Source organism: Phodopus roborovskii, unplaced genomic scaffold (assembly GCF_943737965.1).
Source record: "Phodopus roborovskii unplaced genomic scaffold, PHOROB, whole genome shotgun sequence".
NCBI lineage: Eukaryota > Metazoa > Chordata > Mammalia > Rodentia > Cricetidae > Phodopus > Phodopus roborovskii.
The window spans coordinates 1-15,617 of NW_026125169.1; the positions used below are offsets into that span (position 1 = coordinate 1).

Below are 15,617 nucleotides of genomic sequence, written 5' to 3' on the forward strand. Positions count from 1 at the left end.
CACAAGGCACGAAAGTGTTGATGGCAGGGGACACAAACCAATTTACAATGTTGTTTATCACTATAGATTGAAATCAAAAAGTAAACATTAAGAGTCAACAGTTTTCTTATAGAAAATACACCTGATAGAAAGACCTCTAAATAAGTACTTCAAGATATATACATGGATATTTATTGTTGATTTACAGTAATCAAGACAAGATGTAGCCAAATGTCCTTCAACATTAAAAGATAGAACTTCTGTTGTATCAATATATTAAGCTAATATATACCAAGAAATGCAAATGGATGAAAATTAGAAATGGATTTTATAGCTATAATATTTCATGAAAGTAGCTACAGATAAAAATCATCTTATGTTTATATTTAGATAAACTGGATATTTAATGTCATGTCCTTTGTTGCTAAAACTGAAGATAAGTATAAATATCAGAATCATAACATACAAAATTTGTGCTGAGAATTGAGTATGGAGGACAATGTAATTAAGAGAGAGAGGATCTGAGGAAATTTCTTTGAGTTGTAGACATTCATTTCTGGAATTAACAGTTCTATAGATGTCTATTTTGTAGTGTACCATTAAACTATGTTTTTCTCTGGTTAATTTGTGTGAATTATTATACATGATATATATCATATTAGCATATGTAAGAGACATTGGCTTTTCCACTGCCCTGTGTCTATACTCACAATGTTCATGTCAGTGATCTTTGTATTGCTTTTATTTCTTATGTTTTCAGCTATCTTTATTCTGAGAAAGACTATTTTACTACAAGAAAATAGGATATTGAGTCACTGAAAAAGAAGCGATACCCTAATATATATTGAGTATATATTGATGCAAGTTTGTGTACATGTGTATGGTGTGTGTGTGTGTGTGTGTGTGTGTGTGTGTGTGTGTGTGTGTGTGTGCTCTTGCCATATGGTGTGTGTAGATCAGTAAACAACTTACAGGATTTAGTTCTCTCCTTTCACCTAGTTCTTCCACTATGTGGGTTCCAAGGATGGTACTCTCATTGTCAGGCTTGTCACCAAACACTTTAATATGCCAAGCCATCTTCCTGTCCCCATATAATTTTCCAAATTCCTCCATTATAATAATAGGTAGCATTTTATGGCCTTTTAGAGTGAGTCTGTCAGTAATGCCCCTCATGCATTATCTCATTTAGTCATAGTAATAATCCTTCACAGTTGGTATCATTTTACTATGGTTTAAAAGCTATAGAATGAGACTGGGCCCTATTAAACTAAATGAACAGGAGGATTGGTTCATTGGAGCCCAGATGATTAGAGTCCAGTTTTAAATACCTCACCCAATGTATCATACTGAATTATACTAACTCAAAGTGTGGTCAACTACTAATCAAAAATCAGTCATAGACTGATGACATGATCTAATATTGTGTTATAATCATTACTTATCTTATTAAATTCATCAAGATAATGTGAGCTTTACTGGCTCCTGAGGCCCATTAGACAGTTTCCTTCTGACTGTAACCTGTTACTCAGTTCGTTGTAATCATCCCTATGTGCTGTTTTCAGAACTTCTTTAGCAATATGCAATCATACGGATATTGGTTTCATTCAAATTTTCATATATATGCATGACATATTTTACAAGTTCTTATCCCTCTGTCTCCTTTGCCACCCCTTCCTTTTCCTAAGAAGTACTCATTTCACTTTTATTTCTCTAATTTTCTCACTTTGTTTTAAAACTAGATGTAGCATATGAATGAAAACAGACTGCTTTCAAAACTAAACAATTACAATAAGATTAGATGAATACAAGAGAAGGAACTAAAAATGAAAGTGAAAGACTTCTGCAAAATTAAATAAATCAAATAATACTGAAAGGAAGGAATGACAAAGAACTAGAGAGGATTTTGATGGACCTTTGTAACACTGGGATCAACCTGATGGAGGTGATATGGGATTGTAGCTGTAGCCTTTTCTCTTGTCTTTCTTCCAATCTATTTGGAGCTGTATGTGAGTAAAGGGGGCAATGGAAGATCATGTGTTTTTTCAAGGATGTATCCCCTTTAAAAAAATCCTACTCATTGAATGCAAGAACCCAATGCTATCTACACTTTTAATTGTGGCCAGTGGGAGGGATGAGTTCTTACTTGCTCTAAATATCCCCTGTAAGGAATAAGGTTTTTCCTTGCTGGCCTTGCCTCACTGTGGCACCAGCCCCAAATAACACACAGAGACTCTGTATTTGATATAATGCTGTTGTCCAGTTACTTGTTTCTTATTGGCTAGCTCTGTCTTTAATATTAACCCATCTCTATTAATCTAAATACTTCCACATGGTCTTATCTTACCAGAGAGTGGGCCCTGACCTCTGTTCTCCAGTCTCTCCATGCTGACTCCTCCCCTACTACTTCCTCTTTCCTCCTTGTCTCCTAGCCCCTCCTATCTTACTTTCCTATTGGCCAACAGTGCTTTATTCATTACCCAATAAAAGAAATATATTTATAGAATGACATTTCCCATCATCTCCTCTTTTCTGTCTAAATGAAAAGAAGTATTTTAACCTTAATATAACAAAACAACACTTATCAAGTAAGAATCACAGTTAACAATATTTAGGCCATTAACATTTAGCAAGATTTGAAGAAAATATTCAATCATCTATCCTATATTTGTGAGTTTAAAGTCCTATATGTAACTTATCTTTAATACTAACTAAGGAAAACTATAACCATAACTATCTGTCTTCAACTCCTTCAAAGACCACAGAAGGACAATATATAAACTCTAGAAAAGTCACCTGAAGTTCTTTTGTAATTTTTCCTCTTTAGCCCATAGGCCATAGTGTGTCTGGTAGACTCTTCAGCAAAGCAGGAAACTTGAATTGTCTTTTTTTGGATTGGCAGTTTGTCAGTCACTTTTTTTTTTGTATGTCCTGAAGACTCTTCCATGAAGCAGGAATTCTGTAGCAATTTCCATCTTGAATCAGCAGTCACTTTTCTGTGGGTCCTGTATGTCCAGTTTATACAGTATAAAGTCAAACAGTTCAGACAACAGCAGTATATTGTCCAAATGGCTAGTCTTGCCATATTGGAAGTAAACTTCATAATGTGTTTCTTCAATGTTCATCTTCCTTCTTGAAGCAGGTGGTGTTGCCAGAAGTAGTTGTGCCTCACTGTTAAGAAAAACCCAAAAACATTTTAAATGTCATATTCTGTAGGTCTTTAAAGGTTTGAAGAATGCCTATTTATCTCAAATGCATGTCTGTATAACTAGAAATCTTAACTAACTTAAAGATCTATCATAGGTACTATCTATAATCTATATTGAATTATACATTACATTTCTACACAATAATCTAAACAAGAGGAGAAATATACATATCACAAAATTAACCTTAAATTTGTATTAACAAATGAAAATCCATTCCAAAACAAAGTATTCATATCTATAAAACTTTAGACTCACAAAGATAGGGTGATGATGAAATATGTATTTAAATCTTACTAAATGTTACTGGACTAAACATCGTTAACTGTGATTAATACTTGATAACTGTTGTGTGATATATTTTGCTATGTTAAGGTTAAAACCCTTCTTTTTATTTAGACAGAAAAGAGGAGATGGTGGGAGATGTCATTCTGTAAATGTGTTTCTCATACTGGTTAATGAATAAAACACTGTTGGCTAATAAAAAAGCAAAATAGGCGGGACTAGGAGACAAGGAGGATTCGAGGAAGTAGTAAGGAGGAGTCAACATGGAGAGACTGGAGAGAGCAGAACTGCTGGCCCCCTCTCTCTGATAGGATGAGACCACGTGGAAATACTTGGATTAATAGAAATGGGTTAATAATTAAGACAGAGCTAACCGATAAGAAACCAGTAACTAGCCAACAGCATTATATCAAATACAGAGTCTCTGTGTGTTATTTGGGGCTGGCGCCGTGGTGGGTCCATGCTGGCAGGAAAACCCTTACTCCTAACTACCCCCCCAGTTTGTATTCCATGTAAATGCTAATGTCAATGCCATAGCATATTCTCCCAGTACATCAGAATGGTAAAAATGAGCAAAACTGTAAGATTTGCTCTGGAGAGGGAGAACTTCACTCTGCCCAGGAGCAGAGTACTTTCAGACCTCATCATTCATAGAGAATCTTGTGAAAGGGACAAGAGTACAGGAATCATGAAACATAAGACCTGGTTTGTGAGGTTGGTAGTTTCCAGTACTGCCTAATATCAAATGCACATGGTGGCAGTGGAGAATAGCTCCAGGGACAACATATGAAAACATCTGGAAACACACAATGTCTTCTTACTTTTTATACTTGAAGATTAGCATGGTACATAGCACACGTTAAGTGATCAATAAATGTTTGTTAGATTCAAAGCTAATAACATATCCTCTGTGTTTGTGTGTGTGTGTGTGTGTGTGTGTAAGTTACTGCCATTATTTTATTTTTAAAATTCCCTTCAACAAATCCATTTTACAAATGGATTAGATATTTGTAAAGGCTTCCTTCTTGACTTGAGTCTTAAGTCACCAACTCTTGAGATACACTTTAAGATCAGCTTTTCTGAATGTTTCTGAGATCCATGACTTTCAAAGGCATGGTTGTTTCAAAGAGGTTGGAAGATTAGTGGTTTTCCAGTAACCTTTCAAGTATTATAATAAACACCATGACCAAAAACAACTTAGAGAGGATTATTTTCTTTCTTGGCTTATACTTCCTTGTTATAATTCATCATTGAGAGAAAGGTAGGACAGAAATTCAAGCAGAAACAGAAACACAAACCATGACGAATGCTGCTTCGTGGCTTATTCCTTGGCTCACACTCAGCTAACATTCTTACATAGCACAGGCCCACCTGCATAGGAATGACATTTTTTTTTGCTGACATGGACACAGGCCAATCCAATTGAAATACTTCTTCATTTGAGATTTCCACCACAACCAGGTGACTCTGGTTGAGTCAAGTTGACAGTAGTTGACAGTTAAAATCAACCACCACTATGGGCACCTTATAAGTTATTTGCATCCCTTAATCTCTGTATGAGCCAATTTCATTCCATGTCATGGAAATAATAAATGTGAAAATCTTGAATATAAATTGAACTTATCCCACACTAATTGGAAAGTATTTCACTAATCTAAATCATTATTATTTGATTTTATACATTGTCAACCATTTTATAAAAATGTACTTGACACCAGGTGCTGGTGGCACATACCTTTAATAGCATCACTCAAGAGGTCAGCCTTGTCTACAGAGTCATTTCCATAACAGAGAGGGCTCCAAAGATAATGTCTCAAAAAATAAACAGAAACAAAAAACAAACAAAAAACTCCCACTACCTGAAGTTTTACTTCTTGCATCTTATGTAATAATATGTACAATAAACTGGAAGTTCTTCATTTATGCAAAAGATACACTCATGAATTAGTTAACACCTCAGTTAATGAATGTCATAGTTCAAATAGAACACAATGCTCTTTTAGAATCTATATTTAATACCTTTCACATGATTTAGACAAGATCTCCAAATACTGACTTGCTTTTCCTTTTATGTATTTTGATACTGATGTTGTATTACACAAAAGGAAAACTGGCAAAATTCATTATTTATACTTATATTTGACAGAATGATTTCATAATGAATTGTAGCACTGGTTCATGCAGGTTCTGCCATTTTTTATTCAAGTAAAGATGACATATGGGTATACTATTGAAGTTCACTTGTAATCAGTAAGATATCAATTTTTAATCAGGCAAATCTTTCTTTGAGTAAATTTTGCCAAAAATACTTAAAAATGAAAAAAAATTGATATCTAACAACCAAAGTTCTATTTTTACTCCATGCTGTTCTCAAAACAACATGAAGTCCCTTTGACATGTCATGTTTTGCATTAGTTGCTGTAGCAATCAACTCTCTTGATTCCTAGGGCTTATTAAATAACTCCCTCTTCACCCAACATAATGCTAATACTAAAAGTATCAACTTCTATTTTTTACTGAATTGAAGAGGGCACCTATAAACCAAGAAATGATAAAATACAGAACACACTGGGGCTTGGGTACAAAGTAGCAGGCAAGCTGTTAACACTGAAGTGTCATGAAGCTGTTATGTAAGTTCACTGTGGATTCATATCATTAATCCTCTATTAAAGGGAAGTAGATGATAAATGGAAAAACAAGTTTTTCCTGTCTTTGATGTCTTTTAAGTTAGTTCTACCTAGCTGCATATGGGTCTTCTCTCTCAATCCTTTCGTACCTCCTTTTCTGTCCCTGTTTCTTTCTTCTTTCTACAAATATTCATTGACTCCTACTATCTGTTTTGTTAAAAGATATATTTGGACTACTCATTGAAGAAAATAGAAGAAAAGGGGGACTGAAACCCCACTGTGTGGTACTGCCGCCTTCAAATTGACTATGGGTATACTTTTGGGATAGTGTTTTGATTACTAACTGTTGGAGGAAGACCTTGCCAACTATGGACAGTGCCACATCTAGACAGGTGGTTTTAGGTTGGGTATGGAGGGTAGCTGAGCAGAAGCAGGGGAAAGTGGCAGTCAGCAATGTTCCTTCAGTTTCTACTTTAAGCTCCTGTCATAGCTTCTGCTCCATGATGAACTGGAATTTGTCAGCTAGATAAATCCTTCCTCCCCCAAGTTTCCTTTGGTCACTCACTGTTTTATCACAGAAATAAAAGCAAACTAGAACATTTACCCTTATAAAATTCAAATTATATAAACATAAAACAGTGTGTAAAATCATGAATAATTCAGTACAATGATAGAAGTTTTCAAGCGCTAAGAAAAATAATGTCAGAGAAAGTGAGACCAAGGGTAAGGAACACCGTAGACAACCTCTGGAGACCTGAGAGAAGAGTCACTTGACTTCATTCATGGTGCCAATGAATGCTCAGTACCTCACACCCTGTATTAGCAATGGAAAAGAGGGCAAACAAGTAGACAAGCCAGACTGTTACAATAGTCTAATGAAAAAGGTACCACTGTTGACACAGTAAGTAGGAATGGTATAAATTATGAGAAAGGAAACCAATTCTGTTTAAACAACCCCAAATATGATGGTAAGTGGGAGGATTAAATATTTCCTTTTCTATGACACCAGGGAATAAGCTAAACTTCTGAGTATTCAGAACAAGATGCACTTAAAAGGCTACATGGGGCTAAATTAAACAACCTTTGAAATGCTTAATAAAATGTGTTATTCACAGTAAATGTTTAACAAGTGATAGCTAATAGCATAATAGTCATCTATTATGTAAACCCTTGTTGTATCTGTTAGTGTTGGTAACCTAGTCTCTGTATTAAGCAGGATTAGGAACAGAAAAAATAGAATGGAGATTATATATTTTTTCATGGATGTATATATGACTATATATAAATACATATTCATTCTCTCTATATATATAATGTATTAAATCAGCTTACATTGAAACAGCACCAACATCTGTGTCACTATGAGAAGCTGAGAGCCTGATAGTTGCTCAGACCACAAGGCTGGGAGCTTCAGCAATACCAGCCTGATATAGAAAACCTGAGGATTGCAGAACAATCACTGAATCTCAGTTAAGGATAGAGGAGGCCTGAAAACATTACTTCTAATATCAGCAAAGGAATCAGCAGCCATAGCAAAGGGGAAGGCTAAGTAAGCAACAAGCAAAGAATCCTTCATCTGCTATGGCCTTTTCTAAAAGACTGCTACAAGAAAGTGCCACCCACACACTAAGAAGTTCTTCCCACATCAACTAAAAATATCCGAAAATTTTCTCAGTTGATGATCCCTGCATAGGTGATACTGATTTGTTACAAGCTGACATTAAAACCAACCACTATAGTCCTGTTAAGATACTTAATAAAATATTACTGGAAATCTTGTTAATTTTCTACTCATTATTTAAAAAAAGATTATGTACCACATATTCTTGTCCTTAAGTTCAGAGGTTTCTAGAATTTGAGTTCACACAGTAGACTGTTGTGCTTGAGCATCCCAGGGATCCTGATAAACATAACTTGTTGTTGTGGGGTGATATTTTTTTTTTAATTTAAATTTGAAAAAAGGTTATTTTACATATCAATCCCGGTTCCCTTACCTCCCCCCCCCCTTCTTCCCCCTATCACTCCCCAGCAAACCCAAACCCATTCCCTTTCTGCTCCCTAAGGAGGGTGAGGCCTTACATGGGGTGATATTTTTGTTCACTTCCTTTTGCTGCCTTCACCTAAATAACTTCTTGCTTCTTAGCTGCATGGAACATCACTTCCTCACTTTATCCGACACCCAGTTCTTTCAACCGGAGCTGTACATATGTCCCAACCCATCTCTTGGTAGTAGTTCAATATGCTTTTATCTAAATAAATGTTAGCGCCCCTCCCCCAAGATGCTATGCAGACTGTCTGCATATCTACAATGCGTACTTAGCATTCTAAATAACAGGCAGACACTGTCATCCAAGTAGTGGGGGGGCAATAGAGAATGGATGACAGTTGGATATTAGCAAAAAATGCATATCTGGGTTCAAAGCCATGCTGTTCTGTGCAATCTGGGGCATAAGAATGGTACAGCACAAGCACAATTCATAAACTTGTCAGGAAAATATCTCCATTGGTAAATCTTGTTTGTTTGACTAATGTATGTCTTGTCCAACTCTGAGGTGATAGTTCTTGTTTTATCTTATTCTATTTTATCATTGTTATATATTTTTGATTAATAAATTAAATCATTGTATAAATTAAAGAATGAAAACCTGGCCACTAGGTAAAGGTTAACAACTGAATGGTCACTTATACCTGCTGGGAAATCAAAGATCAAAGATAGAGTGACACTGGATATACCAACCACTCCAGGACAGGCCTTATTTCAGGGTTAATTGACCAACATATAACTGAACACAAAACCTTTTTGTTTTTGTTTTGTTTTTGTTTGTTTGTTTTTTGTTTAGTTGTGGGTGTCTGCTTCTGCTTCCATCAGCGACTGGATGAAGGCTCTACAATGGCATACAAGGTTGTCATCAATTTCATTATCAGGGAAGGGCATTTAAGGTAGCCTCTACACCTATTGCTTAGATTGTTAGTTGTGGTCATCCTTGTAGATCTCTAGACAATTACCTAGAGCCAAATTTCTCTTTATACCTATAATGGCTCCCTCTATTATGGCATCTCTTTTCTTCCTCTCCTCTATTCTTTCCCTGACTCAATTTTCCTACTCCCTCATGCCTTCCTCTCTCCTCTTCTCCCTTTCCCCTCCCCCATGCTTCCCATTTGCTCAGGAGATCTTGCCCTTTTCCCTACTCTGGGGAACCATGTATGTTTCTCTTGGGGTCCTCCTGGTTCCCTAGCTTTTCTGGCAGTGTGGATTGTAGGCTGGTAATTCTTTGCTCTATGTCTAAAATCCATATATGAATGAGAAACCCACAAAACTGCTGACTTGAACAAAGGGGAGCTCATGGACTCCAGTCTGATTGCTGCAAAACCAGCATAAGACCGACCTAGAAGCCCTGAATATGGGTGTTAGTCAGGAGGACTGGGCAGTCTATAGGGCCTCTGGTAGTGGATCAACATTTATCCATAGCATACAAATAGACCTTGTGAGCCCATTCCCCATAGAGGGATACTCTCTCAGCCTAGAAACATGGGGGAGGGCCTAGGACCTGCTCCAAATGATATGACAAACTTTGAAGACCCCCCCAAGGGAGGCCTAACCCTCCTTTGGGAGGAGAAATGGGATGGGTTGGGGGTTAGGAGGGGGAGATAGGAGGTAGGGAGGGTGAGGGAAGTGGGATTGACGTGTAAAACAAGCTTGTTGTAAATTTAAATAAAAGATATTGTCAAAAAATACTATATATGCCATCCTAGATCCTTCATCTAGTGTCTGATGAAACAGAAGCAGACACCCACAGCTAAACACTGAGCCAAACTCCTGGAACACATTTGCAGAGAGGGAGGAGTGATGAGCAAGGGGGGTCAAGACCAGTCTGGAGAAACCCATATAGTCTTAGTAGTGTTTTAAGAAGGGGGAGGGATGTTGGAGGGGCATTTCAGAGCACTAAAGGATGTTAAATATTTTTCATCATAGTACTTTTATTTATTATTTGGGAATTTTACACAATGTACCCCAATCACACTTATTTTCATTACTCCCACAACTGTGCCTTCCCCTAAACCCCCCCAAAAAATACACCAAGAACAATATGTATTGCCCAGATACTCATTGGAGCATGATCAAACTCCCAGTAACCAACCTCTTTAAGATAATAGAGTCTCCTTCTCTCCTTCACTACCCTCCCCACAAATAAACCCACCCACCAGAAGCCTTGTTATACAATGAGCTACATTTCAGCATCCTCTGGCTCATACAATCCTTCCTCCCTCTCTTCAACAGAATTCCCTGAGTTTGGCCCAGTGCTAGGCTATGGATCTCTGCATCTGTTTCCATCAGTTATGGATGGAAAGTCTCTGATGACAATTGAAGTAGTTACCTGATAGGGAATGCCCTTCTGTATGCTGTGAATGTATGTTTCTTTTATTGTTTGATGAATAAAACTTTTTTGTCTCGACAGGCAGGAATTTTTTTTAGATAATTTTTATTTAAATTTGAAACATATCAACCCCAGTTCCCTCTCTCTCCCACACTCTCATGTCCCCCACTGAACCCTCATTCCATCCCCTTTTTGCTCCTCAGGGAGGGTGAGACATTCCATGGGGGATCATCAAAATCTGTCACATCATTTGGGGCAGAGCCTAGGCCTAAGCTGAGAGATTATCTCTCTATAAGGAGTGGGCTCCCAAAGTCGATTCCTATACTAGGGATGAATACTGATAAACTACCAGGGGGTCCCATTGATTGCAAAGGCCTCCAAACTGACATCCACATTCAGGGGACCTTGTTTGATCCTATGCTGGTTTCCCAGATGTCAGTCTGGGGTCCTTGAGCTCCTCCTTGTTCAGGACAGCTGCTTCTGTGGGATTCCCCAGCCTGGACAGGCAGAATTTAGCCCAAAAGAAAATCCAAACAGGGATAGGGAAAGGTAGTTGGTAGAGTTAAGAAAATGCCATGTAGCTGCTGAGGAAGAAAGAACCTGTAAATCACCAGTAAGCCAAGACTATATGGAGATACACAGATTAATAGAAATGAGTTAATAATTAAGAAGGAGCTAGCCAATAAGAAACCTGAGCCATAAGCCAAATATTTTATAATTAATATAAGCTTCTGTGTGTTTATTTGAGACTGAATGACTGTAGTACAAGGTGAGCAGAAACTTTCCTCTATAGTCACCAATATGATTACAGGAGATGGCCAGTTGAGACTACCTATCTGATATTGCTAGAAATCTTATCTGGGGTCATCCATGAAGATTTGTGGGAGTTTCACTTGTACCTGGTTTTTTCAGAGGCTTCCTTTCTAGTCTCAATGTGTCTCATTTTCAACTATGAGTCTGGAGTCATTGATAATATTGCAATAGAAACTTCCATGCCCATAACATATGACAGCATAGATCATGGAATTTCACATGGTTTCCCATGGCTACATGGACCACAGGCATCCACATGGCCTCTTGATGCACCACAAAAGATGAACCTCAATATCGTTCCTACTTACAGCATGGATCATGGACTTGATCATGGTCTCTGGCCACGGCAGGGTCCAAGGATATCAACATGCCTCAGCATAAATTATGGACATCAACATGGTCTCAGGTAGCAGCAAGGACTATGAACATCCACATAGCCTCCAGCTGTACTACAAAAGATGAATCTCAACATGACTAAGTTATTTTAGGATAAATCCTTAAAGGAAAATGACTAGCTGAAAATCTTCCAGTTTATGAAAATAGCTTCTGATATTGGCAACAGCAATATGAAATCCTTCAAACTGCTTTGTAGGTTTAGGGAGTGCATGTGAGTGCTACAGAATACCACCTTGTTTGAAAAAGACTGTCTTTGCTGATTCATTAGCCAAGCTAGCTGGCCCTTGAGAGTCAGAAGATTCTCTGGTCTGGATGGATGTATTTCTGTGCCTGGCTTTTACATGGATGGTGAAGATTCACACTCAGCTTCTGGGGCTTTCTTAGTAAACTTTTTTACAATTTGAACCAGCTCCTCACATCTTTACCCAGTCTTGATGAGTTAGCTATGAGTTAGAATTGGTGCACTATTTCTACCACTTCACAGACATATCCTAAGCATAAACATTTCCCAGAGATTGCAGTGCAGGAATTATTGTATGGTCTCAGCATTATTGAACAACACTTTAGAAAAGCAGAGATTTGTGTAAGTCTAAAATAACACAAGATGTGGTGCTGGTTTCATTACTTTCAGCCTTGGTGTCTTTATCTTTGAAATGTAAGTTGTGAATAAACAAGATGAAGTAGGAAAATAATTATATCTGTACACGGTTTAGTCAGCATGGAAGATAAACTAGCTGCATTTTTTACGGAGACTTATTAAATAAAACATACACCAATTCAAGGACCAGCCATCAAATCACAAACCTAATTACAAGGCTAGCCTGTCTTCCATTGTAAATTGCAGACTAGCTTGAATTATCTTCTCATGGTTTTCAGTAGGAGTCTGAATCACATATTTTGTTTTTGGTATCAGTTTGTTAGTGCCTATAACTAGCAAGCATGTTTATCTAACATGCACTAATAGCTTTTTTTCTTTAACAGAATGACATGAATTACATAGCATCCAGTGGACTCTTATTTAAAGATGGCAAAAAGCGAATTGATTATATCCTGGTTTATCGGAAGACAAATATACAATATGACAAAAGAAATACATTTGAAAAGAACCTGAGAGCAGAAGGCTTGATGTTGGAGAAGGAGGTAAATGCTTTTCTATTATATGTTTTTTTGAACTAATATCTGGGATAGATACTATTGTATTGTAGCATATATGATCCATTCCATGGAACTTTATAAAATGTACTCATTTTCCCAAGTGTTTTTTAATACATATGTACTGTTCCATTTCAATATGTATTTACTTTTTCTTCTATGTGTTTCTGTACATTGTAAATATTTTTTTAAAAATTTTTCAAAGGGTATGGCTACTTGTACAATTTTGAAAACTGAATACATAATGATTATACCTATACAAAGTATGAAACCCCATGTTAGGAAAACTAAAGTGTTGAAAGTGTTTGTCAGACTGCTGAAGTACAAATTTGACTGCTAGAAATATGGGCACTGTCCCTCACCATCCTCTTTCTTTTGTGTTTATATAAGTCTCTTTAAAGTACTATTTCCTTCCTTCTATTAAAACAATAAAAGGATCAAAGCCTCTGGAAACATACAAAAAAGAAAAACACACTCTTCATAGTTCTAAGATGCTAAAATTACCAATTTTATTTTAGTTGAATACTCTATAGTTTAATTTGTTTTTTAAACATCTATACAATTGAGTTTTTACTATGAGTACTAGTGTTTGAGTATGTACACACGAGTGCAGGGGTTCTTGGATGTCAGGAGCATTGGATTCCTTGGGGCTGGAATCACAGCAGTGGTAAGCCACTGAACATTGGTGCTGGAAATGGAACTCTGGTCCTTCAAAACAGCAAAAACTTTTCTTAATCACTGAGGCATCTCTCTAGCTAAAGCTAAACAATTTTGAAATAGGCACATGAAAAGCACTGTGAGATCTTAAAATAGCAATTAAAACACAATTGTTTGAGCTTTCAAAATCTTTGAAAGCAGGTATCAGAGACAGCAGTATTTTTAGGCTAAGTTTTCATCCTTAAATTGAATTGCACCATTACTCTCTCTTTACTATTTTTTTTATTTTTTGAAATTATAATATATCACATGATATCCCCCCTTCTCTTTCTTCCCTCCAGGCACCCCCCTTTATTCATCCCTTGCACTGTGTCAGATCTATGGCCTCTTTTTCTTTAATTGCTGTTATACAAACACACATTGCTATATATATATAAATGCAACCTATACAGACACACACACACACACACACACACACACACACACACACACACACGTATACATACATATGATCTTAGTGCTGCCACTTGGTATTTGATAACTACTTGGGGTTTCTTTCCTAAATCACATTTTATCACATTAGAGAAAGACAAACCATTAATTTAAAATAAATAATAAACAAATAAAAAGCCAAGGTTCACATTGCTAGCCAAATAAATCTCTTTTTCTTTTTCAGAACTTCCTATCAGCTGGTTTCCTGCTAGCTGCCTCTCGGTGTGTTTTATGCACATAAACAAATTACTGCAACCAACTCAGCTCTTTGACTCTGCAGAATATCAAAAATAGGAGTTTAGTCATCCCTTTAATTTTTCATTCTCAAACCTGTCTTATAATTAAATTTTAGAGTAATACATATTAAGGAGTACTAAACTATTATCCAATGTGTCCCTAAAACAACTGATTTTAATTGTACTAATTCAATTTTTTTTTTCTTGGTTTTTGGTTTTGGGTTTTGGTTTTTGGTTTTCCAAGATGGTTTCTCTGTGTAACTGGCTGTCCTGGAACTTCCTTTGTAGACCAGGCTGGCCTGGAACTCACTGAGACCCACCTATCTTTGCCTCCCAAGAGCTGGCACTAAGGGCATTTGCCACCACCACCTGGCTAAATATGTACAAAATAGAAATACAATGAGTTAGCAATGAGTAAAACTGTATTGTTTACTGCCAAATGACACAGAATGGGGAAATGAAACTCTGATTTTAACCTTTTTTCCAATTTTGTTTTGCTTTTCCTTGGATTCTACCCCTGGTTATTAAGCATATCAAAAGATATTTATTGAAAAAAAATAGAGTGTACCTATTCATTTGATTTCCCTGTGCTTTCTACTGCACACAAGTGAGAGCAAATGCTTCCTAACTGCACCGGAGCAGTGCATACCCAGGTTCTGTTGTACTCTGGCAGTCATCCTGCTCACATATCTTCCCCCATTACTTCACAAATTGATTTTTACTAACACTGAGCGAGTTTCTAGGGAGCCCAATATTTAAAGTGGCCAAATCACTGTGTGCACTGATTTATACTCGCCTATAGAGAGACCAGACATACACACTAGGTATCATAGCAGATGTGACCAATGCTTCTCTCTACTATATGGGAGTCTTGTTGACAAAAGGTCAGATTTGCTGGGTTTCTTCTTTATTCCTCTGAATACTACAAAGAAAAATATTTAATGGTGCATTAAAAAAGGGATGTTTCCTGTTGAAAACAGGAGCAAACACCCATACATAAACACTGAGTCAAACTAGAACCCAGAAGCAGATGGAGAGGACAAGACCATGCGGTAGAAGTACATAGAGACAGCTTACCTGAACAAGGAGGAGCTAAGGGCCACTAGACTGATAGCTGGGAAGCCAACAGGGGTCTGACTCGGACCCCCCTGAATATGGGTCTCAGCCAGAAGGTCTGAGCAGTCTAAGAGACCTCAGACAGTGGAGCCAGGATGTATCCCTGGTGCACAAAAGGACTTTGCAAACATATCCCCCATGGAGGGATAACTGCCTTATTCTAGAGATAGGAGAGAAGCCCTAGTCCCTACTTCACAGGACCTGTCAGATCTACATGACCCCAACTGGATGGCATTCCCCTACATATTGTATTGTGGTGGGGGGTTGGGAGGGGAGGGTGTTTAG

At 37.2% G+C, this 15,617-nt stretch overlaps 1 protein-coding gene across 1 annotated transcript in view; it reads left to right on the forward strand.

Moving 5' to 3' along the window:
- Window positions 1-12,660: 12,660 nt before the first annotated feature.
- Window positions 12,661-15,617, forward strand: part of LOC127226439 (anoctamin-3-like) — a 112,596-nt gene continuing 109,639 nt past the window's right edge. The window contains exon 1 of the mRNA XM_051190476.1: window positions 12,661-12,819. Within this exon, the coding sequence (XP_051046433.1) occupies window positions 12,667-12,819 (153 nt within the window). The 5' untranslated portion in view covers window positions 12,661-12,666. The remainder of the gene's footprint in view (window positions 12,820-15,617) is intronic.